At 41.5% G+C, this 26,623-nt stretch overlaps 1 protein-coding gene across 2 annotated transcripts; it reads left to right on the top strand.

Moving 5' to 3' along the window:
• Nucleotides 1-28: 28 nt before the first annotated feature.
• Nucleotides 29-26,599, top strand: btbd8 (BTB domain containing 8). Of its 2 annotated transcripts, XM_053430458.1 has the most exons (19): nucleotides 29-143; nucleotides 969-1,087; nucleotides 3,789-3,968; nucleotides 5,171-5,295; nucleotides 8,007-8,124; nucleotides 9,928-10,017; nucleotides 10,712-10,792; nucleotides 10,882-10,978; nucleotides 11,602-11,690; nucleotides 12,926-13,028; nucleotides 13,491-13,673; nucleotides 13,754-13,924; nucleotides 17,341-17,470; nucleotides 18,390-18,451; nucleotides 19,167-19,710; nucleotides 20,650-20,737; nucleotides 21,316-21,434; nucleotides 21,526-23,442; nucleotides 25,678-26,599. In XM_053430458.1, exons 2-19 carry the CDS (start codon nucleotides 984-986, stop codon nucleotides 26,175-26,177), a joined length of 4,701 nt encoding a protein of 1,566 aa, XP_053286433.1. In that variant the 5' UTR covers nucleotides 29-143; nucleotides 969-983; the 3' UTR covers nucleotides 26,178-26,599. The 2 variants fall into 2 exon arrangements, with proteins under 2 accessions (XP_053286433.1, XP_053286432.1); XM_053430457.1 differs by lacking the exon at nucleotides 25,678-26,599 and having other exon boundaries at nucleotides 85-135; nucleotides 21,526-24,819.
• Nucleotides 26,600-26,623: the final 24 nt, after the last annotated feature.

The following is a 26,623-nucleotide window of genomic DNA, read 5'->3' as shown; positions in this document are numbered from 1 at the left end:
TGAGCACAATGTCATTTGATCTGCGCATGTGCATCAGCTTCCGGGTCGTGACGAGTTGTCCGCTCCTTGTGTTTTTTTCAAACCCAGTGGGAGGTGAGTGAACAGCGTGCGGTGGCAGTGATGTCAACAACGTCGGTCAGTGGGTCAGTAGATAAATCAAGATCATCTCTTAATCCACGTAACAGAGACTCATACATATAAACAGATATTGTTTAGTTAATAATAGACATGTGTGCAGATAGTCAGGGTATCAGAACAAACTACTAACGGTAGCTCAGGTTAGCTAGCGCTAGCATGCTAGTCGCAGGAGGAAAATGAAAATGATGGTGTAGATGGCTGACAGCACAGACCGAGTCCAGCTGAGGAACGGCACACACCTGTGTCAGTATGTGTGTGTGCAGTGGTGTGTGTTTTATATCGGATAAGTTACATTATTTATAATTAAAGTGAGAGAAACAGTGATGCTAGCAGAGGTGCATTTCCCCTGGAAGCTAGGTTTCTATCTATTATTAAAGCTAATGCTATTTGTTATTTTATTATACAGCTGATAACAGTTCATGGTTCATTTAACAGTAGTAGAATTTATGTTTTAGTCGTGCTCATCTTCTCCCATTTCCATTGGCCTTGTTCACACCGATGAAACAGCGCCCCCTGTGATGGTAAAATATGTTGTTCATCACAGTGAATACAATCAATAATTTTGAGTTTAATGTATATAATAAAATAATCGTTGTGTTTAACAGTAAAATGTGAGTGGCTTTGGTTTTCAGCGCCAGCTTAAATCTTAATAGAGTAACTGAAGCAAAACAACACTAGCTTGCTTAATTCATGACTAGCTTGCAGACACGTTTCACTTGGCTTCCTCGGCATGCCATCAGGTTTATCTTGTCCCATTTGTCTTATCTAGTCTTATCTAGCGGTGCGTGACACATTCACAGGCTGAACTCTGTCTTCTCTCTTTCTTTTAGAGAACACAATAAACCATGATCACCACTGAGGCTGCCAGAGAGTTCCAGGCCAAAGAGCGCAAATACAAAGAGCAGCTGAAGAGATGTTTATCATCTGCTTTGTCTGCAGACCTGAACAGGTAAGATATGTGACTCTACGCACTGACCTGTCAATGGCCAAACAGATCCCTTTGACCCAAATCTTACAAACAGAACCTTTAACATTTGAGGGTTATTTGGGGACTGGTGCTTGAACAGGACTCCCTGGTAAAAGAGCTATTATATCTCAGTTGGATCTTACTTGTTAAATAAAGGATAAAGGAAAAATCCATCTGTGACAACACAGTGTTCAGAAGGTTGGTGCCTTAAGAATTTCTCTCATGATAAAATGTTGTAGCTACTGACAAAGTCAAAATAACAGCTGGTGGAAATTCAGCTCCAGAAAAGTGGATCTGGACATTTTCTGGAGTTTGTCTTTCACATATGACGAACGCACAAGAAGATTGTCAGAGTCAGGCGTGTTCATAACAACAGAAAAATGTCTGGAACGTTTAGGTAAGGTGCTGGGGCCTGAGCTAATTGGATTGGATTCTTTGCAGTCAAAGCTGAAGGTCGCTGTGACCTCATAAAACACACGTTTGCTTTGTGAACGCCATGCATCCAGAACGCTTCAACGGACTCATTGGAAAATTAACTTGATTTTGGTGGATAACGGTCAAGGTCACAGTGACCTTATATTCTTCTTCTTGTGAACAAGGTATAACACATTCCATACACCCACAGAGAATATCATTACCTCTGGCGCAAACATTTAATTGGACTAGACTCTAGTCCAACATCCTCTAGTCACTAGAGGATGTCCTTATTACAAATTGGAGCTCAAGCTTAGTTTTCTACATAACATATTTTGAGCCTTTCGTAACTAGCCTGGTTCATTGATCACAAGTATGATGTCACATTAACAGTAAAAATAATAAGTAAATGATTTTATTGTCACTGTTGACTTTTCTCTGATTCCTTTAGAACAAACTATTCTTCAGAAACGATCCATGCTGAAATGTTGAAATTATAGAGAAAAGCATTATAATTTATTAAGTGATCAAATAAAAGTTAAATCCAGCTCTTAGATAAATAATATCTTCTAGAATTGACCTAATCTGCACAGTAGGTTTATAAAAAAGTATTACTGTTAGTCACGGGTGCGTTTTTTCCTCAGATAATAGAATCAGTGGATTTGGCAAATAAAAAACAGAGTGAAGCTGCAATATATTTCACTGATGAGTGGAAGTTAACAGTAAACTGTGCCATGTTGATATGATTGGTGCAGTCCAGTGGGTTTGTGTGGACAGGGTAATGAGTTTCCTTGTTGAATTCAGACTCTTCTCATCAGAACGTTACAGAAACAGACACAGCACCAGCATTTGTAGTCACGCTGCCCAACTGGCCCTAAGCTGAATGATTTCTGTGTCACACAGATCAGTCACTGAGGCAGGATGAAAGATAATGATGGTTAAGAAGAAGTGGAGTGCCTCAGGTCTGCACTTGGTGTTCTCAAGTAGAAAAAAATAGATCCCCAGTTTCATATTTAAATGCTGCAGATTGTAGACGGTTAAGAAGGCCTTTGTATATTTTCTCTGAATGGGAATGGGGGAAAATACAATAACAATTGTTATTGCAATAAAATCGCAGCAATACAACAAAAGTTCAATAGATATCAATGGGTATCGAACGGAAGGTTAGAGGACAACCACTCTACCCCTCAGCCACAGCTGCATAATACATGATTGATTTTAGAGTTTGAAACCACAAACTTTACTCAGGAGCAAAACACTGTCTTTAATAATAATAATAATAATAATTATCAAATGTATTTACATAGCACCTTTCAAAACAATACAAAGTATTTACAAATTAAAAATTAAGACATTAAGGCAATCAATTAAAAACAGTTTCAAGATCAAACAAAATATAGTGAAGAAGTAATAGAAATAAAAAAGTTACAGATGAGAAAAGACTAAATACAGTAAAACTAGAATGTCACTCAGCAAAGCGCACCCTCTCCAGTGCCTTTAAATTATATCAAGCTGCACCATGCATTATTCCATGGGAAAATTCCAAGATTTCAAAAAGCCTTTTCTCACAAAAATCAGAGCTCCGTCTTCTGATCCAGATCCGGAAAAAAAATGTAATGGTTTCTTTGCTGACTGATACTAAAACTTTCCACCAAGTTTTGTGGAAATCTCTTCTGTTGCTTTTCTGCAATCTTGCTTACAAACTAACTAACCAACCAGCCCAAAATTTGACTGGGATGAAATCATTACCTCATTGGCGTAGTTAATAAAACATCTGAAAGTTATTGAAATAGATCAAAGTCAGGATTAAAAACTTGAATATTTTTATTTTGAATTTCTTAAAACTTTGAAGAAATAGATATTATTGACTGATGTGGAAAAAATATCGTGATATCATTTTTGGCCAGATATCACCCAGCCCTGCTTTCTCTTTTTTATGTTAGTTTTTGTGTGATTTATTAATGCCGATGGTTTGTGCATGGATTTTTCTAGTCTTAAAGCTCTTAACACTACAAATTGTGTTCAGTCATTCACGCACGCTTGCATACATATGCCTCACTTATCTATCAATCACTCTGACGGCACAGTGGCGAATGATAATTTAGGGTTAAGTGTCTTGCTCATGGAGCTCAACCCCAACCTTCTGGTTAGCGGACAACCCGCTCTATCTCCTGAGCCACAGCCATAATAATGTTTCCTTTCAGTCAGTTAGTAAACAACATTTGATTGAATGCCCCCTGATAAAGGGTCATAATGTTTTTTTTCCCAGGTTGCTGCAGGAGGAGCTGGAAGCGGATGTTTCTCTGTATGCTGGCTCAGGCTCACTCCGAGCTCACAGAGCCATACTGTTAGCTCGAGCTCCTCATTTCCTACAGGGACAGATGCACAAAGATCCAGCCATCATTCACCTGCCTGGCTATGAGCTATCCATGCTGAAAGATTTTCTCAGGTAAGCAGTGAGTTCAAGTGAATGCTGCTTTGTTAATCACAGCAAAGCCAAATATCTACTATTTCTTTTGTTTTAAATAGACAAACTCTGTTTCCCCATGCAGTAGCCTCTCTTGAAGTCTCTACACCTGCTTTTTATTGGGAAATGTTCAAATATATATTTTATCCTTACAGTTACATTGTCCACCACCACAGATTCAAAAGTTGTTGTTTCTCTTTTCTCCGGATCGTGTTTCACAAGATTCAAATTAGTTATCGATCCCTTTAACTATATCACTTAACTTTTAATTGTAGACGAATTGCAATTAGTTCGAAAACGATTGTGAAGGAAGATAAAGTACATGGTCACAACTGGTAGAAAGGTTTAATGGGACAATGGAGTAAGGGGATTTGGTTTAGAGATTCAGAACTACATGAAATTATTGACAATGTCAATTTTAGCATAAGAAGATATTATCATCTGCAAAATGTAAAGCCTCTACAGTTGTTTGCTTTGTTGGTGAGTCTGGTGTGAAGAACTTCACTTACCTCACAGAGCCCTGACCTTGACCCAATCAAACACCTTTGGGATGAACTAGAACGGAGATTGTGAGCCAGACCTTCTCATCCAACATGAGTGTCTGACCTCACAAATGCTCTTCTGGATGAACAGGCAAAAAATTCCCTCAGACATGCTCCAAAATATAGTAGAAAGCCTTCCCAGAGGAGTGGAAGCTGTTAGAGGGGGGGGGACCAACTCCATATTAATGCCTGTTGATTACGAATGGGATGTCGTAAAAGCTCCTTTCGGTTTAATGTGGAGATGTCCCACTACCTTTTGTGTATGTAGAAAAGTAATAAAGACTACAGATGGTAAAGAGCGCCACTACTGGAGAGAGACTTATTATAGCCCTATTTTAACAACACTAGTTGTCCCTTCAACATACCAAGAATTTTGTATCATGACTCACTGATAGACTCACAATCATCAAATTGTGTTGTGCTGTCAGAAACAAACAGAGCCACAGATGTGCAGTAGTGACACATAATCATTAATCATAACTAAACAACGTTATCGATATCACATTTTTTCCTAATATCGCACACCCCTACACAGCATAGTTGCTTGCTATTGCACCACTGAAGTCACAGTGAGAATAAATGTAATGTAAATGTCTGTGAAAGGCCTAGTTTTAATTAACATTAAGTGCTTCCCCCCCGCAGGCGAGTGTACACAGCAGAGGACAGCATGCGCTCGCCTCTAATAACTCCAGACGAGGAGGGCTTCATGCCAGACGGAAGTCTGTGCTATCCCGACCCCGCGGATCTTCATTGTTCCACAGACTCAGGTGAACAGGTCAACAGGTTTATCTCTGGAGGGTTTTTTCCATGTAATGTGGCTGTCCAGCTGCCTCCCCTCCTCTTTCTACACATCATGCTATCTCAGTCATAATCCACTTAACCACTAATCGCATTTGGATCTTTGTTGTCGTTACTACTCATAGTAATATGGCCATGCTGTTGAAAATTCAACATTAAGCTCTGCTTTACCAAACTTTGTATTTACAGTAGTTTAGTTAAGTGGTGTAATAATAGTGGCCTCTGCTTTTTCAAACTCACAAATACACTTATAAAGTGGAAAGAAAGAATAAGTGAACCCAGTAGAATTGTCTGCTTTTCTTCATTAATTGGTCATAACATTTTATCTGACCTTCATCTTGGACACAAATGCAGCAAAACACAAAATGCTTAAGCTAATACCACACACACAATCCAAATCTTAGTAGTCGTTATTGTACACACCCATTAAACCTCCAAAGTGTTGGTGGAAAAAGAAAGTCAAATCTTCTGCAGAAGCAACCTCAAGTAAGAGTGTGTGGTAGTTGCTTATCAAACCTTCACAACTTCAAGGAGGATTTTCTTCATTACAGAACAGGTGCAGCTCAGATGTAATTGTAGGATGTCTGTGACTGTTAAGTATCCTGTTTATGCATTTAAGCATGTCAACATTATATTTCAATTTCAGTGTCCTGGATAAGGCTTCATTTCGGTCTTGGAAAAACTAGATTTTTCTAGCTAGAGTTACTAACCAGGATACTGGTGCATGTATACATCTTATCCCGGGCTCTGATCACTGCTGAGTTCCTTCACAGGCTCCATTATTACATCTCAATCCCGTCTACTGCGCCCTGGCTCAATGCAATGGAAGTGACTGCACAACACAGACCAAAGTGGAGGACATGTTTAATACCTGCTTTCATCTCTCATCTCCCATTGCTTGCAGTTAGGTGGATAACACAAATATGCAATGCGATGTTGGCATTTGAAAGAATAAAGCCGAAGTGGACAAATTTTCACTAGCCACCATACAAGACTCTAAACAACCAGCATGTGGTTATAAGTAACCGGAATACTTGTACTGATCATGTATACAAGCATATTAATAACCAGATTTCACAATGTTCCATGTAAAAACTATATTTTGAATATGATCAAAACTGGGATAAGCTTAAAAACTGGGATACTTGTGTCAATATTAAAGCAGTCAGTTTGAAAGTCTCTATTGGGTAAAGACTAGAGATGAGCCGGATACTCGGCTGAAACGAGTATCCGGTACGGATAAAGCACTTTTGCCGAGCACGAGTATTATACGAGTAATAATACGAGTCAATATCTGTGCTTGGACTGAATGAAAATCCTCACACAGCGTCACAGCGCTCCTCCCCTTCACACACCGCTCTGCTCACTCACACACAGAACAGCTCTCTGTCTCTCAGTCACTCAGGTTCGCGGGTCTTTTCCGTTAACGTTTAGGGTTTCTTCAGCTTGAAGTTTGTTTTTATTTCAGTTTGTACTTACTTATTAACCAGTAGAGTTCTGTTAAAAGTGGGTTCGTTCAGACGTGGTGCTGGTAGAAAGCGACTCGCGTTGCGTCTCTGCCTGTCGGAGATTTTTTTTTTTTTTTTTTTTTAAACAGTTTTTTTTTTTTTACTTTAACGGTTTAAACTTTTTTTAAACCGTCAGTTGGCTCTAACCAGTTTTATTTTACTTCACGCACTGAGTGTCTGACAAGTTCTAGGTAGTAGTGGTATAAAAAATATTACAAATTAAGCTACACACACACACACACACACACTCCCCCTCTCTCTCTCTGTCTCTCTCTTACTCACTTACACACACACACACACACACACACACACAGACACACACACATACACACACACACATACACCTGGTGTGGAAATAAATTAAAAAAAATTCAAAGTTAAAAAAGAAAGTTATGTTGAGTATGAAAACACTTGTTATTACATTTCACTTCATAATTGCAACAGCATGTGTTGTATTCATTGTTACAAAACTTGTTCTGTAAATAGTTCGTTTGCTATTGTGATCAAAATCATTGATCTGAAGCTCAATGCTGATGCTGTCCTGTAATAGTTTTCTAATCAGCAATAAATATAACAATTTCTGATCAACCCATATCAATTGCATGCTTAAAATAACATACTGGTTAAAGCCCCGCCCATTTCAAGACAACCCGGCCCACTTCCGGGTTAAATCACACCCACCTCCGGGTTAGGCCCCGCCCACTCCGAGTACGGATACGGATACAGATAATTGATATGGTTAACAGATACAGATACAGATACAGATAATGCTGTACTGGCTCATCCCTAGTAAAGACCTTGTCTTTTACTGGGCCACTCCAACAGTTGGATTTTCGATCCCTTCTCTCTATGTAGGCGTGTTGTCTTACTGAACTGAGGACTTTCTAAACCCCTTCCAGCTTAAGTGACGTATTAAAAATGGACCAGAATAATAATTTGACTTTTGTTTAGATTTTTGAAGTAGATTGTTATTGCTCATGATTGTAACTTGGGTGCGGTTGTGACCATTTTTTATTACAAACATACAGAGATGCAGATAACTCCAATGGGTTCACACCCTTCACTTCTTATCGCTGTATATGGCTTCTACAGATTGACATACACCTAAAGTCTTTTGACCTGACCTCTCTCCCTAATGACCTTCCTCGTTATCTAACTAAACTTTGGTCCAGATGCTGATGTTCCTGAGCCGGCCTCTGGCCTCGGAGCTGACTTGCTGGATCTGTACCAGAGGAGAGAGCAGTGTGATATCACCATCCAAGTAGCAGATCAGGTTTTCTCCTGCCACAGGTGCATACATTCTATTTCTTTTGTTTTTCTATTGTTTCCTTTTCCATTTCTCCATGGTGATTCACAAGCCCTCTGTATCAATACATCAGTAAAAGCACATTCTGTTAGTTTTTTTCCTCCTCAAAGTGTCGTAGTTAATATCAGTACACCTCAGCCACATTTACCAAACGTAAAACAGTACAGAGGTTGCACATCTGTTGTCGACTCATGCTAGTGTTGAGCAGCAGTGAATGGTCAATCATCGATGCAGAGGTGGTAATAGTAGCAGCTGGTAACCATGGAGACAGGTTTCTCCCAGCGTATGCTCGGGGGGGCAGCCTTCCAGCAGAGGCTCATCAGAGAGACGAAGCTGGGCTGTTTTTCAGTTGCTCTGCAGCAGTGATCTGTATGACAGCCCAGTGTTAGCTGCTGCAGCAGCTCTCACCCAGAGGCTGAATCAGGGCCACCCCAGACCAATGACTTTACTGTTGCTACTTTACTATATTAATCTGTTTCACACTGTGGAGAACCATTTATCTCTTTTACAAAAGAGACACAGCCAGAATGTAATTGTAGAGAAGTTAAAGGGACCATAAGTGTGTGCCATACACTAGTGAAAGACACATTTCAATCAATGTCTGCATTATTGAACAACACAGTCCTAAATAAATGAGTCTCAGCTATTGCAACTTAGCAAAGATAAGCATTAACAGATTTTTACTTACCCATCATTTCTTTTCTTCTTCTGAAGATAGCATTCTAACCAGCTAGCACTGGTCCATCTTACAATAGCGAAACACAGTAGAATCGAGTCTATCCTGAGGAGGTAGTGCTGCTCTGAGGGCCTATTATAAGTTGTTGTCTTGAAAATACAATGACAGCTGAAGTTCTTGACTAGTCACCATCACCAGCACCAGCTACCGGTAAGAAACCTTTTCTGGAGGCAGAGAAAACTTGCATGAAGCACACAAGGAAAACCAACAGCATTTACATCAATATAGCTCAAAAGCAGAGGATTAATGAAGAGGCACGAAGAATAGAGCTTGTCCATACGGAACAGCTACATTCTTCAGGGATCTTGTTCTGGATATGGTGTTCGACTGCAAGGTTTTTAAATTAGGTTTGTCTGGAAAGTTATTCACTATATTGTGTGTATTATTGTTTTACTTGGTTATTATAATACTGGGGAGTATTTAGGATGATGTTCCCAGACTTTTCTGAACTTTTCTGATCTTTATAAATAGTTTTTGGTTGGTGTGTTTGTTGCGATCTTTTTTGTTCTGAATATTAATCCACATTTGGATTATAATTACTGACACTTCACTTCCGAGTATTTATAGCAGCAGGATGGTGCATGTGGGACTGAGACAAAATAAATTTCAGTGCTGAGGTTGATTGTAAAAAAGGAACATGTCAGTCAGTCCAACAACGTGAGTCGTTGATGTTCTTTTAATAGTTTTTGGGCAACAATGGAGCTCTGTGGTGCAGAGGAATGAGATGTAACAGACTATTATACACAGAAAATGCTTCCAAATAGGATCAAGTCATTGTTGGTTTTATTTGCAATTAGAAAATATACATACTCACCAGACGTGTCCTTTAATGTAGCTTATTAAGTACTCTAAACACCTCAGTGGCATTTCATTTTAATATCACGGACAGTACAATTAAGCCAAGGAGAATAAAAACACATTCTCCAGGGACTAGAGAACAGACACAGATAATGTTTTGTCCTCCCGCTTGTCACTTCAAAGCCTAAGTAAACACAGATCCGCCAGATGATGTAAAATATTAAAGTGGTGGCCTGCTTTATTGGGTTTCTAGGGCAGTGCTGTGTGCACGGTCTCAGTACTTCCGAGCCATGCTGAGCGGGAGCTGGATGGAGAGCTCCAGACAGTGCATCACCCTGCAAGGGTAAGATCTGTGCATCAGCATCATTAAACATTATATCTCAGGGATCATTAATGCACCTCCACCCCTGCTTTGACAATTCTACATTTCATCCCGTAACAATACAACTGAATCACCGCACTATGCTGCATTAAATATTCATGGATTGCAACAGAGGTGGTTGCTCTGTACAGTTTGAGGGTTCACTCAAAATGTCATGTTTAAACTCTCAGACACACTCACGCACACACACACTCGCGCACACACTCTGCCCCCTCCCGCCAGTAGAATGTCAAATTAGGCTGCACATGAATGTCCAAACCACCACCCACAGTCTACAGTCAGAGCGGCATTAGGAAACGAAGCCCAGTTTTTCCTCCATGGAGAGTCGTTTCACTGGCCTCAGCTTTACTGATCTGAGAGTAACTGGGGAAGACGAGGCTGTCAGAGAAGAGAGCGGCTGCGTTGACGTATAGGGGAAATCCTGTAAACTAGTCCTCCAGCTGCAGTCATGTGATGCTGCAGGATATATGGATGTAATTTACAGTGATCTCTTGTGTTTCCAGCCCTTACAGAAAAATATACATTACACACAATAAAATTCATATACACTGTATGCCAGGACTTGCATTAACAATATTAAATTGTGACTGGGGGACAGTTTTGTGTTTTGGCCAGTCAAATGTAGCTTGTAATCAGATTGTGTTTATCCTTTCAGCTTAGGGCCCGATGAGATGGAGATTTTGCTCCAGTACATGTATGGTGCCATTGTGGATCTGCCGTCTGGAGCCAGTGCCAGGTACAGTGTGTAAATTAACTGAGTGTCCAGAATGAAAACACAGTTCCCGAAAACAAACTGAGCTGCATTCTGTGGCTCCTATCCCACAGTCAGGTGGTGCTGGCAGCAGACATGTTGGGTTTGGAGGGGCTGAAAGATGTAGTGGAGATGGTTCTGATCCGGGACTACTGCCGCTTCTTTCCTAAGGTCAGCTGTGCAAAAGAAACTATTAAAGAATGGATATTATTAGCTTTTTACTTCCCAATGTGTACCCCCCCCCCCCCCCTTCTACTATTTGTTTCGTGTGCTTTTTAAAAACCAATTCGTAGTATATTCATGTAGTTTATGTTTGGGGCAGAAAGCTTCACGCGTATGTCAGAAAAAGACAGCAAAAAACACCTTAATAAATCGGGTCCAGTGTCTATATTGAATCAAATCTAATGAATTCCATATCATATTTGTATTTATAAATTAAGAAATATCTTCTCGGTTACACATATGGATCTCTCATAGTTAAAAATTCAAGATAGCAGAGAAAGATGTTTTGTAGTATGATGGGTATCTGAGATGACAGCTAAAAAATATGAGAACAAATCTCTTATCTGTTATTTCCTTTGCTTTACGTTTGCAGATTTTGTACTTTGCCTGCATGTCCAGTGTCGGTATTGATTTTGGTTAATTTTTCTAAAATCTTCATTACCATCTCACTCTGCGATGTGTTAATTAGTATGTCACTTTTTCAAAACTCCTTCACCCGACAGATCCCTCAGAGATTTCAATCACTGTATGAACTTAAATTCACCATTTGCATTTTGTTTTCGTGTTTGCAGCCGATTGACGGAGTTCAGAGAACAGTTCTTGAGTGCCTGTCCCTCACACACGCCTTAGGCCTTCAAAGTCTCCACCTGCTGTGTAAGAGGTGAGTGTCTAAGAAGTTTAGAGTTCCGCCATTCAAGCCAATAGCCAGTCAGATTTACCTTTAGCCTCAGCGTACCTTCAAGTTTGGCCAAAACACTTGATGACGTTAAGGTGCACTTCTGAAGTGGTGTCCCTAACATCCACTGGTGGCTGCTAACACCTGCTTACATCTACTGGTAGTTGGTAACCTGAATTGTGCAGAAGACTTTCAAACGTACAAGGGATATTCGCCATCTTGTCCTATAATTTAAAATAAAGGAAACTTGTTCTTTATGTCATAAAGGTTCGTAAGTGTCACCTTATTTAAATTTATGTTTCTGATATTTGAATTTGTGTGCAACATGTTCCAACCTGTCACCACTATTGCCACTGCAAGTTACATCAGCATCTTGTTGCCAGATAACCAGCACGTGGGTTCATACTCATGTGTTATTAAGCGCCAAAGGTTCCGACGAGGTGCATTCACGGACCGTCGCTAGCTTAGCCACTTCTGGTCTACGTTAAGTCCCAAAACCTGGTGTAAATGGCCTCGTTTTGAAAGGGATTCCAGAAGCATTATGGAGGCATGTTATGTTCTGTGGTTTTATTACGTCTGAAGATAGATCAATAATCAGCTACACTGTTTACCCCTGAAACTCCAAAAGTGATTTGTCGACTCAAACACTTCACCCATCCTCCCCCGATCGGCATAGGGGTGAGTAGATAATGGGTGAATTTTCATTTCTGGGTAAACTATCCCTTTAAGGCGTCTCTAAAAACACTTGTTTATTAGAAGACATTTCATAAACATGGGTTTACTGCATTGCATTACTCCGATAAGGCTGCAGATTATCTGTGCTCAGTTAACCGGCAAAGAAGTGTATGAATGTAGTCAGGCAGGGGCAGACTTTATAGGGGGACAGGGGGTACCGTGTAAAATGGCTGTTATGATTTAATTTCCTGTATAATTTACACAGTGACAGCAGAGATCTGCTTCATTGATAAAACTAAACCGTGTTGTATCTGCTGAGTCTGATGAGTCACACGAAATGCTCTGCATGCTTCTTGTCCTCATTCGCTCTGTTGTTTCTCGAGCAAAGCTGAGCTGACTGCTGCATGGAGCCTCAGACTCTGAGATTCCCCAAGGTTAGACTGCAGACACATTAAAAAGGCCACCAGGATGTTGTCTGACTAGGGAGGAAGAAATTGTCAAATTGTCCAGAAACCGAACCGTCCACTATTTCTGTGTGTTTCCAGTTGGGTTGCTGAACATTTTGTGAAGACCTGGTGTGAGAGGAATTTTTCCCTCTTGTCCCCCGAGCTCCAAAAAGTCTGTCTATCTGCTGTAGCTGAAACCATGGTGAGTATCTCCCCTCCCACAGTCGTCAGCCATACGCTATTCATGGAATCGCGGAAATATCATCAACCCATTCTTCAGTGTTTTTCCACAGGAAGGAAATCCAACAATGATCTTATCAAAAACGACCTTTATTAAATTCTCAGTTATTAAAGATGGGCTAATTTAGGAAAAGGATGTGGATGCAGACAGATGGGGAGTAAGCCAGGCTTGTAATTGGTAATTGAGTCTGTTGTTCTTCGCTGCAAAAGAGCTGGTACGCTTCCTGTGAGTAACGCAAGACAAGTGTACTATTGTCTCGCTCTGCAAGTACGAAGGTTCACAGCTGTTACACAGTTCAGGGAATCCCTTCACTGATCAACAGGTCCCAGGCGGGAAAACAGGAATCAATCATGAATGATAATGTTTACCTGGCTTTATTTTGTATTGTCCTAGTTTCTTTAGCTCATAGATGTTTCCATTCAGACTGTGCAGAATGCAGTTACCATGCTTGGTGGCACTGAGCAGTTGATTGGCAGTCTACCAGAAGTCAAGTGGGCTCAACAGGTGAGGACTCTCGCAACAGAGTTACAGGAGGAGAGCCTGCGAGTCATTGTCCAGCACCTTCCCACCGTCACAAGAACTCAGGCCTTCCAGGACCTCCGCAGGGTAAGACGGTGCTGAGGCCGTGCAGATGTATTGCGTAAGTTTCTTTCATATTTCTCAGCGTGTGTGTGGCTTCGTTACAGAGGGAAGAGTTCACCCGAGACCCCGCGTTGCTGAAGAAGCTGTGTTCAGCCATCAGGGAAGGTGTGACTGTGGATAACTGCTGTGAACTTTTCACTGCTGTCAACTGTCTGTGTGGAGATGACATGGAGGAGGACTCTCTCCTCAAGCAGAGAGAGCAAAAACTAGAGGAGGTGAAATGAAGCATGTTCCCTTTGCTGAACCTTTTGTCTTTATCTCTTCATTAGACATCATACTGTCATCAGCATCAAACAGTTGAGTGAATAATCAATGTAGTATGGTTAAAAGTAATATTCCCTGTTTAATCTAGTTTATTTAGGCTTATGAGAACAATGTCAGTCATGGCCAACTAGCTTCCTGGTCCTGTTCAGACCTGGTGTTATCATCCGTAGAGATCTGATCACAAGTGGACAGTAATTAGTATATGGGTTCACACCTGGTACTAAAGGGCCTATAACTTACATCTTTCTGGGATTTAATCTGAGGTATTGGTTCCCCTAAAATGATATATCAGTGGTTTAAAGTAGGAAAAAACTGCTGCAATGTGTATTTCCATGTCCTCTCTTCTGCCTCTCTCTAGTGCTCCAGACAGAACAGGCTGTTTTTGCCTGCCTCATTCATTATTTATCACTTCTCCCGCTCTATATTCAGAAAAGAACACCCAAATAATAATTTTTGTTTTGGTTCAGTTTTTTTGCATTTGTATCTGTCGGAATGAGCAAGAGAGAAACAGAGAGAGAGAGAGATAGTGGAGTCCGGAGAGTCTGAGATAAAGATTTTACCCATTTGAAAAAAAGTATCATCATTTTGAGGAGGACATAAGGAAATCTACATATGGTTACGAAGTTTAGCAGGTCAAAGAAATTTCAGTTGATTATTGTCATTTAGGTTCACACGCCTTAAACAATGTGACCATGTTTGTCCCAGAACACTTTTTAATGTAGTTTGAGTGATCAGGTCTGAGGACGCATTAAGGATGCATTTGGCCCTGAACTTAGCCCTGACCACTTGTGATCGGATCATTAGGATCGATGGTTATGTCTGAAAGGCATTTAGGAGAACCTTTTCTTCTTTCTGTCAACTGCATTTCATTTTCTTTAAAGTTGCAGTGTGTTGAATTTAATGACATAAATCTTTCAGCTGAATACCCCGTCACCTCATCCTCCCCTTCGTAACATAAAAGAGAACCTGTGGTAACCTCCAGCTTTCATAAAAACTCGACGGCTATTTAGTTTGTCCAGACCCCCCCCACCCCGTTGTAAATATAAAGTATTTCAATTTAAAGGGCCAATTCTAGGGTAAATAATACAACAATTTGTATAATTTAGATGAAACAGACTAGTGAAAACATCAGTAGGATTATTTTATATTCAATTTCTGTCAAAAGGCCTTTTTTTTATCTAGTAACTTTAAAAATCTTAACTAACAACGGTTATCTGCTTTGTCATCTTGTGCTTTGCCTCAGTCTGGATGCAGGGTAACGTACAGGTTCCACAGTCACTCAGCTTTTCAGACCAAACAGAGGACTGGGGGGTAAATATGTGTTTGAGATTCTGAGTGGTCTGAACTGGGCGGCATGTTTGGAATAGCCTGGCTTTGCTTCATGGATTCCTAATCTGGGTGTGATGTGGGACTGTCCCTGCTCAGCTTTAGTATAAAACACTGGGATAGGGTTTCTGAAATTTCTATTGCATCACTATAGTGTGATCAAATCTATTACTGGTGACTTCTAAATCTCTCAGCCACACATTTAACTGTCAACATCAAACTCAGTTGTAGGAAAAACTATGGCACAATGACATGTGAAAATCACTTAGTGCAATTACCAAATTTTGAAAAGAATAAAATTGTTAAAAATGTTGCCTTAAAGAAATCAGTACATAATTCATCATATAGAGCTTAAGCCCTCTGTGGAAGTTATAGTTGTTAACAACTAAAAACAAATCTTTTTTTTAAATGCCAGATCATAGTACTGTACCCGAGCTTCACTTTAATTTAAATCTTTTGTTATTTTGCATTCCCTATTTTTCTTACCATCAACAAATTAAACTAAAATGTCACTCCGTAGCGTGCATACCTCCATCAAGGCCCAACAGTACACTTATGAAACAAGATTTAAATTCACTAGATCCATCTTTTTGGGGGATCAGCTCCGAATTGCACACACTCATAAACATCTATCATCTCATCAGGATTTATAAATTATTTCCAGGGGAATCTGTGAAAATATTAGAAACGCTCTATGTCGCAATATTAGAGAAAAGATGAAAAAACTTCCTGGAACCACCCCAGATCTGAACCAAAAATGAATGGGCTCTTCTGAGGTAATGCACCACCTCTCCACCCCTCACTCCGAGTTTTTGCGTAATTGTGTTTATAATCAAACGCAGATGAAAAACTAACTTCCTAGACTAGGATATCAGAAATTAACAGATCTAAAAAATGTCTTGACTTTTCCTGGCCAATTGCTGATGTATGTTATTCATCAATAGTTGGCACGAAAACGCATCAGTTAACCGTACCATTGCATTGGGTAACATGTAACTTCAATATGATGAACATGGGTATTAGTAGTGTATTTTAATTTCAACCTTGCTGAAAATACTATCGCGCCTAATCTGCATCTGGGAATACTCCCCCGAAGACAGACTTATTTGCTCCTGAGCTCCCTCCAGTTCTAAGATTTAAGCATCTTTAAACAATTGTTGTGGCAATGTTTTTAAGATTTGTATCATCGGTAGGAACAAAGGGATAATGTCTAGACTGGGAACATTATAAATTATTGAGAGATGGACTAAGGCACTGTTGGTTTTGATGTTTTCATGAGATTTGTTGACAGTAACAGAATCATATCGGTTTTAAAATATCAGCACAAACTGACTGTACTTTTACTGGATTCTGAGTTGATGTGTGAATAAAATTATTAAAATGCTGGTATATTGTATTTAACAATCTCACATACACTGTGAGCAGTCTGTTAAAGGTTGGGAAAGAACATTTTAAGCCCAATCATTCAATATTCTGTGAAAAAAATACAGACTAATCAAATATCTAGTGAGAACGAGAAGCCATGTTAATCTTATGAGCTGACTTCCAGGGGAAAGTGACCTAGCTGCACAAGTTAACCCCTTTAAATACTGTACAGTATGGCAGAATGGATTAGGCTGAGGGAGACTGTGACGTGTGCCAGCGGCCTTCACTAATCTGGCTGTGTATCTGCTGCTAAGGGGTGTGTGTGTGTGTGTATGTATGTGTGTGTGTGTGTGTGTGTGTGTGCGTGTGCGGATAGTGCGGCGGAGGAGGAAGAGATGACTCCTCCCCACCTTCCAGCCCCCTTTTTATAATCAGGCGTGGAAACAGGAGTATGGGCATCAGTCGCTGACATCACTGATTTCTCTCAAGGGAGCTCAATTGGATTCTGCAACAGCGACTGAGGCGGAGGGAGGCACAGAGAAAGGAAGTGAGGGAGGGGTATTTGTTGCCATGGTGAAAGGCTCTTTAAGCAGCTGCTGATTCGCTTGCGCTTTAGTGCACCCCTTTCCATTATTCTCCTCTCCCCCTCTCTGTCTCTCCTCTGTGTTACCACCAGTCGCTAAGGCAAGAGATTTGCACGCTCCGAGGTCGCCTCTGGACCTTCCTGCTTCAGACCTTTTACGCAGTCCGCCACACGCAGGGATGGGAGGCTCTGTCGTCCAAACACAGAGAAAGGATACTAGCAGGTGAGGAAGCGTATTCATAAGCTTTTTTTTTTCACCAGTCAAACACAGGATGTTCATGCTGCAGTGTGTGGATGTATGCTTTTTTTTCTTTTTCTCCCCTGTTGATGCACAGCCTTGCGCTAAAGCCATGTATGTGCATCATTCGAGATGCATATCTTTTTGGTTTATCAAGACTCAATAGCTTCTTTCTACAGAGCTGTCTGCTCTCTACCAACCAATTCATCATTTTACCAGTGCAGTTCTTAGACATTTTTGCTTCTCTGCTTCTACCTCTGGCTATCGAGGTAAATGCAGCATGCTTGTCTTCACTGGGTGGAGATGAGGGTGGATTCTTGTCTTTTTGGATGTACACATAACTAGAAACATGTATAATCCAAATAATATTCTGCATCCTCATTGTTGAGTTGGTAATGTGTATACATGCATTATATGAATAATTTAGCTGGTATCAGTGCAAGTCTTCTACTGGTGCATTTCCTACCAGTGTAACCGGATTCAAGGTCTCACATTCAAACACAATAAATCCACTTTGGGAAAAAATCTATTTCATTGTGTGTGTTTTATGTTTTGTTAAAATGAGATTACTTGATCATTGGACTCTTAAATTGTATATGTACAAAATACAGAAATTGCAGTGCTTTGATTGAAATAGATTCCCAGACGGGGCTTTCTTAAGCATCCATTGATTTCATGTTTGTGTCCTTATGGTCAAAGCGTAAACACAGGATGTGGAAACTGGACTTTGTGAATGAAAACAATGTCTCCTCTAGTGCACATAATAAGTGACCTAAACATGGTCTTGAATAATGATGCTGCCCTTTTCATCCGCGTTATATTTGTATTTGAATGATCTGTTTTGCAGGCAGGACCCTATCTGGCTTATTGGAGATTTCATCTTGCTTTTATTCTGTTTTCACAGAGGCTATTGATAAGGGGGACAATAGAAGACTTGGGAAAAAGCCAGTACTCTCTAGCTCACAGGTAATATTATAATCAACACTTGTTTTATTTTTCAATCGAGAACATGACCTCAATTAATGCTATTTGTTATCCATAACTTTGACTTTTACTTCAATGATGATGATGTTAATTTATCAGTGCGCTTCATCTTAGAGAAATCCATTTACCGAATTGTGTAATCCCAGTCAGTCATTACAGATCATGGCCTTCAGATACCATGTATGCCCCACCCTCACAGCAAACAGATGCACTGTGAAATGAGCAGCAGCGACTTTCTAAACAGATGTAAAGCTAAGATAAGCCTGGCCTGGGTGATCCAGATAGGGATTGCATAGATATGAGGCCTGGGTGGCTGAGAATAGTGAAGCTACAGATGTCACATGAAGAGGATGGATGGAGTCAGATCGGGAGCTTTGAGTGTTGCCATGGCTTGTCGTTTTTTTCAATTTGTGTGAGCGCACATGAGTCAACATGAAACAAGAAAGAAGCATAATTTCTTCTTCTCTTTACCGTCCACTAAAAATCTGAACGGTACTGTTAATTAAGGTACAAAACACAATAGGATAGGCAGTGGTAGGATTTTGGATGGATTAGGGTAGAGTTCTTTACAGACTGTGAGGTAGATAGCTTTTTTTCCCTTCTGCTTAGCTAATGTATTCAGTTTCATAAGATTGTCCTCTGGTTATTTGAGAATGATTCCCTTTCTGTGACTAATATTGTCTTTTTTTTCTGGCAGCAAAGGGCTGTAAAATGTTCTTCACCTGCACCTGAGAGTCCTCCTCTGCAAAGGACCCAAAGAGTGTCTGCATATAAAACATCTGCCTCCCGTGGTGCTACATCAACCATGAAGTCTGATGGACTGGGGACAGCTAACAAACCAGGCGATGGGCTCACACCCAAGGCAAAGAATGTAAAGAAGCCAGCAGACCGGAGTGTAGCAGCAAAAGGGAAGACGGCATCAGCTGGTACACCGATTGTCAATGGCACAGGAAGTGCAGGGGCCAAGCGTGATGTAGCCGCTGCCAATGGCCCCAGAAGCTCTCACGGGGCTAAGGAGCAGGACAAGAAGCCAAATCCCGGTGCAAGGCCTAAAACCTCTCCCCCGAGCTGCACGTCTACAAGCCAAACGGCTGCAGTGAAGTCTCAGAGGAGCTCAGCAGGAAAGGCTGACGGCACTGCTGGCACCACCCAAGCTCAGCCCCTCGCTTCGTCCACATCAGGCAGCACCTCGCCAGAGAACAGTGCCAGTAGCCCTCGCAACGACACCCAATCTGCTCCAGGTTTACACTCTTTATTGACTTGTTGACATTTCATCAGTGTGACTTACACAAATTACAATGTAGTGCATCACTGCAGCCACTCCAAAGTGTTGGCAGTGTAGCTCCAGGCGTAACTTGTAGCTGGAACATGAAAGCACCTGCAGACGAATTCGTTTATGTTGTGCTGTGCCCAAAAGGCACTTTGAGTAGACCGGTGCAGCGTCATGTATGAATGTTGATTTATTAGGAAACAAAGAGCATGAGGCTCTGTCCTTGGCCGCCTCTTGGCATCGAACAAATCGCAGAGGTCAAAGCCTCATACATATGTCACATGGGGGAGGTGTAACTGATCACTTTGAACTTTACTGGCAAGGTTGGATGTGGGGAGGTGGAGTAATCCCTTCTCATAGCTGGAGCTAAATGTGTTCCTGTACCCCACCCTGAAATCAACAAGCTGGAAGTCTGTGATGTGAGCTCATGCCTGGTGTACTATGAAAACCTGCTGTCCTGAAGATTATTTAGTCTGGTCTTCCCTTGGTTCATTGTTTGCAGCACATTTTACATGTCAATCTAATTTTATTTATGTTGCCCATATTCAGAAATCATAATTTATGCGACATCGTCTCCCCTAATCCTTAATAAGAGTGAAGAAAAAGTACCAAAAAACAAAGGGGGGGATAACTACACCTCGGAGATTAACAAGTGAGAGATCCCTCTCCCAGTAAGTGCAATAGATGGTGCGTGTGTTACAGGACATCAACAAAATATGTCCAACAAATCAATAGGTGAATCAATCTTTAAAGTATCTGACAGAGATGAAGGGTGCAGCAATGATAGAGATGGTAGTAGTGGATGTGAGTAAGCATATTGTCTAGTTGTAAACATTATCCATCATCAGCTGCCACCATGAACCATGATCACAGTCACGATCCAGAATGTGCTTTATTTTCTGTGTTTTAGGTGCAAAGCCCAAACACCAGGCCAGGGCAGTGAACAAATCCCCTCTGGCAAAACCTCCTCAGAAATTGGACACAACAAAGACCAACAGGTGAGCTGTCTTCTTCACATCAAGGTGCTTTGCTTCTTTTGTCTATCAAAATGCTCAGTGTAACATTTAAAGAATCTATCCACGCGCTGGTCAACCTCCCCTCGGATGTTACCGTCCAGTGAATACAAGTCTAAATCTAAGTGTCATTTTAATGCAAAAGACCTTTATGAATATGTCATTATGGTAAAGTTATGGGAGATTATGTTGAACGGAGAGGCTCACCATTCCATTAAACATTTTGCTTTCAATCATCAATACGAGTCCATCATACTGCTGCAAGTAGACAATACTCCGAACGCCAACAACCTATATGAGATATGTCTCTGAGAATATCCTCCACAAGGACACAAGTGACAACTTGAAATTCTTCGCATTAATAATCGGCTCACGTGTCTTGGGCTTGTCCTTAAATAAGAAATGCTACCACCTACTGGTGTAAAGTATAAATTCATGATTTAGTTTTCCTGCAGCTCTTTACATACATATATTTATGATGGTGTGAGACAGGTATATTTATTATTTTTGGTAAAAATTTGTGGTCACATGGTTGTTTCTATCTTTGTTTTTATGAATCATAGTCCAACTAATAAGGCAAGTTCGAGAGAAAGTGGCAAAGTCAAGACTGGTGCAGCAGAGAAAGCGTCTACTGCAGCAGCAAAACCAGACAACAAGGGAAGAGGCACACCAGACCATCATGGTGAGATGTTCAAACGTCTGCTTCATATAAACGTCTGTCAGTGCATTCTAGCAAGGTCTTGATGTTCTGTTCTGCTCTGTCTTTGATTCAGTCTCTAAGTATGCATCCTCCACTAAGAAGCCTGCCTCTCCCAGGAAAGAAGACAGTAAGGATGGGTCCAAATCCTCAACTGCACACAAAGCGGCCTGTGAAACTCCGAAAAAGAAGATCTCAAAACCAGTTTCAGATACTAGAGCCGCGGCTAAATCCATTGCCAAACCATCGAAAGCCTGTCCGACCCCGTCCAGACAATCTTCGGTTGTCGCTGCCAAGACTGGACCGAAGCCAAAAAGTGTTACAGAATTGTCTGCAGAGAAATCTTCACCAAAGTCTGGAGGATCATCCAAAACCTCAGCTGTTGCTGCCAGCAAGAAATCAGGACCTAAAGGAAAAGATGCAGCGAATTGTAAACATTCAGACTGTAAAGCTGAGCTTGGTCCAATTGATAAAGATGCTGTAGAGCTAGCGCCGGCAGCTCACAGTTTGGAGTCAACAAGCCAGGGTGGAGAGGACTTACTCAACCTTCAGCTTGACTCAAACCCCACACGGAGTCTTCAGAAGACTGAAATACAGGAATCAGAAAACACCAACAGAGGAGGAGATGTGGCGAGTGTTACACCAGCAGCAAACTCCCCCCATGTTAAATTTGCTATTACAGATGCGTGCAAACAGACTGAAGGAAGTAAAGCGAAACAGTCCCCAAGCAGCGTCATCCCAGCCCACATCAGCGGAGGGCAAGTTCGTGAGGTAAGCTCCCCAAATTCCCAGAGAGACACTGATGTCCCCGTAGACACCCCCTGCAGCGTGGGAAGCACTCACACCCCCTTGGAGGACTCATGGAGCAGCATCCACCCTCAGGTCAGCCCAGGGTCTGAGACATGCAGCACACACACCACTTCCTCTGATGACATCAAGCCCCGTTCAGAGGACTACGACGCAGGAGGCTCGCAAGACGATGACTGCTCCAACGACCGAGGGGTGTCCAAGTGTGGCACCATGCGCTGTCATGACTTCTTGGGTCGCAGTAGTAGTGACACGAGTACTCCAGAGGAGTTAAAGATGTGTGAAGGCGGGGCGGGGTTGAGAGTGGAGGTGCGGGTACGTGGGAGAGAGGCGGAGACTACCAGCGAGGAGGAGGGAGTGAGACAACGCCCTCGCTCCTGGTTGCACAGAGACGAGGTTCACGTAGAGGAGGAGCACTCAGAGGTCGAGAACACTGTGACTGTAAAAACTGTCCCCGACCACCAGCTCTTCTCTTCTGAGGAGGAGGAGGAGGAGGAAGAGGAAGATGAGACAGAAGATGAGAGGTCAGAGGTTGAGGTGATTCCAGGTCCGGCTCCTCTGCCAACTGAGCCTTCGCCACATTTTCAGGGGATCGTCAACCTGGCTTTCGATGATGATGGTGCGGACCAAGAGAAGGACCAGCCTGATTACCAGTCCACTTCCAACTTCCGTCGGTCAGTGTTACTCTCTGTTGATGAGTGCGAGGAATTGGGCTCAGAAGAGGGCGGCGTCCAGACGCCACCTCAACAGCCCGACGATGCTGTGACTCCCTGTGATGTTTTTGAGTCTGACTCCACAGCGCCTCAGTCCAATTGTGCCCCTCCCAGTGACCAACATAACCACCTGCCGTGCCATCTTGAAAATGCGGAATTGAAGGACAAGAACCTCGAAGGAGAGTCAGCTGTGTTCCTTACAGAGATTCAGGAGCCTGTGCAGGAGGAGAGTAATCACATCCAGGTGGATGAAGTGACGTCCAGCGGCCCGACCGTGGACACCGACACTAGAGACCTCCCTCCCCAGGAGCGCCCTTGCCACCTGGATCTGCGGCACACTGAACAATACAACGGAGGGCCGTGCAAAAATCATACCAATCCCTCAGAAAGCAGGAAAGCAGATTTACACCTAGACTTAAATGACCCTCAGCTGATAGGGGACTCTCCTGTCAATGCTGCACAATCTTCACCAGGTAATGTATGACCTATGGATCTTTACTAGACCCCCCCAAATCCAAACCCATCAGAAGGTTTAGTTTATCCCTGCAAGATTCATTCTCCTCTGCTCCGATTCCTAGACCTTCCCCACACCCAACACACACCATCCCTCCTTCAAAAGGATATTATTGACCATACTAGTTTAGAAACTAGTTCAAGTTCAAATGAAATCAGTGGGCATCATATTTTCACAGCTATAAGCGTGCTCTCATCTCAACCCATGGATTGTGTAGCTGTTGCTAATTTGAACTTGTAACATCAGTATCCTTTTAAAGACGGAAATTGACCTCCTCAAAACATTTAACTTAAAGTGAACATTTGAAACAACTGCACTACCTTTAGTCGGAGGCTTTCAGGCCTAGGTAATTCAGTTTATATTTACAAAAAGGGGAAAGCAGTGTACATTTCACTAAGTCTGATGATAGAGTTGTATTTGTCTAAAATAATCTGCCTTGTGACAAGGCATGTGACATAGTTACACCAATGCACTTTCATGTACAAAAGAAATAAGAGTTTTTGATTATTTTTGTCATTTGTTTTATGCAGTGGAACAGTTGGGCCTTTGTAAGCCACAGAGAATTTGACATAGTTGAAGGATCTATATATAACATTATACAGTCTACATATTATTGAATTGTTCATGTAATCCCATTACAATAACATGATCTTTTTGCAAGCCACTGAATGTAGTATTGATTTTGACTGAAGCTTGTGTTTATCAAAATGCAGAAAACCTTTCCCAGAAATCCCAGCGCTTCCTATCTGAGGGGATTCTGTTACAGCATGTCTCTTCTTTTTTTTGCCCCATAAGCTTTATCTTTTTCTTTTGCTTTATTTTAAAGAATACATTTGCTTGAGTTTGATTTTTATTCACTGCGTTTTGAGAAACACAAACTTCTTTTGTGCCATAAAGTACAAAAATATCTTGACTTTGTGGTTCACAGTGTTAAATGCAGCGTAGCATCACTGGATGCCGCTTGGCTTGCAAGTCATGGTGTCTTTGTTTACAGGATTTACCATCTCAAAGTTAAAACCTTTAAAGATATTCTTTATGTCAAAATGCTATATGTAGCACCTTTAAAATCGTGGTACGGTAAATTGCAACCAGGTAACGATTTAATCAAATTTCTGGAACGTGATACAAAGGCTGAACACAAAATCTTCATATGAGATACACAACAGTAAACTGCCCCTCCTTCTCAGAAGTGTGTTATACTAAGGAACTTTTCCCTTGCATCTCCTTGCTGTTTTTCTTTTTCTATTGGAGAATGTACCTCTTCCTGGGTTCCTGGTTATTTTAATTTTTGCACTATACACATGCATGTACTATTAAAATTATTTTGCCATCCTAATGCCATCCATTTTTTTTTTTTACATTGTCCCATCACCTTTTGTCATACCTCACTAGAGTAGATATAAAGATGTCTTCTTTTAAAAAGAAACTGTTTTGTTGTCTATAAGCTTGTGTTCAGTAAGCTGTGTGTCAGTAGCCTACTATGTACAGTTTGTGATGTGTCTTATCGAGCAGCTGCCATGTCTCTCTTTTTTCACTCCAAGAAATCCTGCTGCACCGTTACTGAGAGTCTAACCCAATGCAAACATGTCAGTGATTTCATTTTTTGCATCAAACAGTGATCACTCACTTCATCTTTTGCTATTTTTAACATAGTAAACACCAACAATGCCAAAAAATAAACTGGCGCTGTGCGATCATACGTTCTACTAAGTAAGGAGCTGCTGCTTGCATTTCGGTTATGTCTGTTCATGAGGTCTGCTCTTTCACAGACCTGCATGTAAAACTCCAAAACATCACTGTTATTTCTTTAAATGCAAAAGTTGACTGGTGCTGGCTATGCATGGCTGACTTTGTTGGAGCAGGTGGATGAAGAGATGCATTCAGAAAAGCATTCCTATTTGCGTTACCTTTAAGGCAACTGTCCACCTCGGTGTTTGAGGTGGTTGGTGAGTTTTGAACCAATTGTACCTGAACAGAATGTGAGCAACTCACTGCCTCCTCACTGTGCTGACCTCACCTCACCTCACTCTGGAATATGTTTTGAGGGACAGTTGCATTAAGGGTAGACTTTCAGTAATCAGTGTTTCATTGTATTAGGCAGTGACTAGTCTAATGATGACATGATGAAAAAAAAAAAAGTAGTGTGGAGGAGTGAACCAGTTTGTCATTCTGCAGTATTGTCAATTGCTTTTAGGCGACAATGGTTGTGACAGATTGGATCAAAGCTGCAAACTTGACCGCCGACCATCAAAAGCCCTCTCTCCCATTTATGAGATGGATGTGGGAGAAGCCTTTGAACACTGCTCGGACAAGGACAGGAAAGTTAGCCCGAAAGCAGAGGAAGAAAAGCAAAGACGGGACAATGACAAAGGCAGTTACTTTGCCGAGCGGGACTGGAGCCTGCTCAAGCAGCTCCTCTCAGACCAGGAGTCCAGCCTGGGCGTCATAAACCCTGTGCCTGAGGAGCTCAACCTGGCCCAGTACCTCATCAAGCAGACACTGTCCCTGTCACGAGACTGCCTGGACTCGCAGGCCTACCTGTCCCCAGAGAAGGAGACCTTCAAACGCTGGGCGGAGCTCATCTCGCCCTGTGAGGACTCCTCCACCAGCATCACTGTGACCAGCTTCTCCCCGGAAGATGCTGCATCTCCACAGGGAGAGTGGACCATCGTGGAGCTGGAGACACATCACTGACTGCACAGCCCCACTGGACGCTGATGTCCTCTCTTTGAACTTTTGACGTCTTTACATCATCGTTTTCTTAATTTATTATAATTTATAATCCTAATCTGTCTCTCTTGATGACATGTCTTTTTCTCTGGACCCCACAGAACTCTGGACTTTGGAGCAGCTTATGTGCATTCGTCATCATGCCCCTAGTGGACTGGTTCTTACCACTGATGGGCTGTTATGCATGCTGATAGTTTTGTTTGTTTGACTTAATGTTGCTTTGAAAGCTTTACAAAAGAATGAGACAAAAAGAAGATTTTTTTCTCATGACAGTCTTCTGGTAATATGATGAATTAGTTTCTTAAAGAAAAAATGATATTGGCCTATTGGCTTGCATTTAGTGTCATATTAAAAATAAAGGTTTGTGTTATGGAAAAAAAAAAGTACCTCACTTTCCTGTTGAAGGTTTT

The sequence above is a fragment of the Pleuronectes platessa genome, chromosome 9 (genome assembly GCF_947347685.1).
Source record: "Pleuronectes platessa chromosome 9, fPlePla1.1, whole genome shotgun sequence".
Lineage (NCBI taxonomy): Eukaryota > Metazoa > Chordata > Actinopteri > Pleuronectiformes > Pleuronectidae > Pleuronectes > Pleuronectes platessa.
The sequence above is the reverse complement of the archived record's forward strand: the minus strand, read 5'-3'. Positions and strand labels throughout refer to the sequence as shown.

Bases quoted from the DNA above. Each gene is read 5' to 3' on its own strand.
- btbd8 (XM_053430458.1), top strand. From the start codon at position 984: ATGATCACCACTGAGGCTGCCAGAGAGTTCCAGGCCAAAGAGCGCAAA. The intron at 18,452-19,166 runs GTAATATTATAA...TTTTTCTGGCAG, and splicing joins CAGTACTCTCTAGCTCACAG to CAAAGGGCTGTAAAATGTTC. The intron at 19,711-20,649 runs GTTTACACTCTT...TCTGTGTTTTAG, and splicing joins CGACACCCAATCTGCTCCAG to GTGCAAAGCCCAAACACCAG.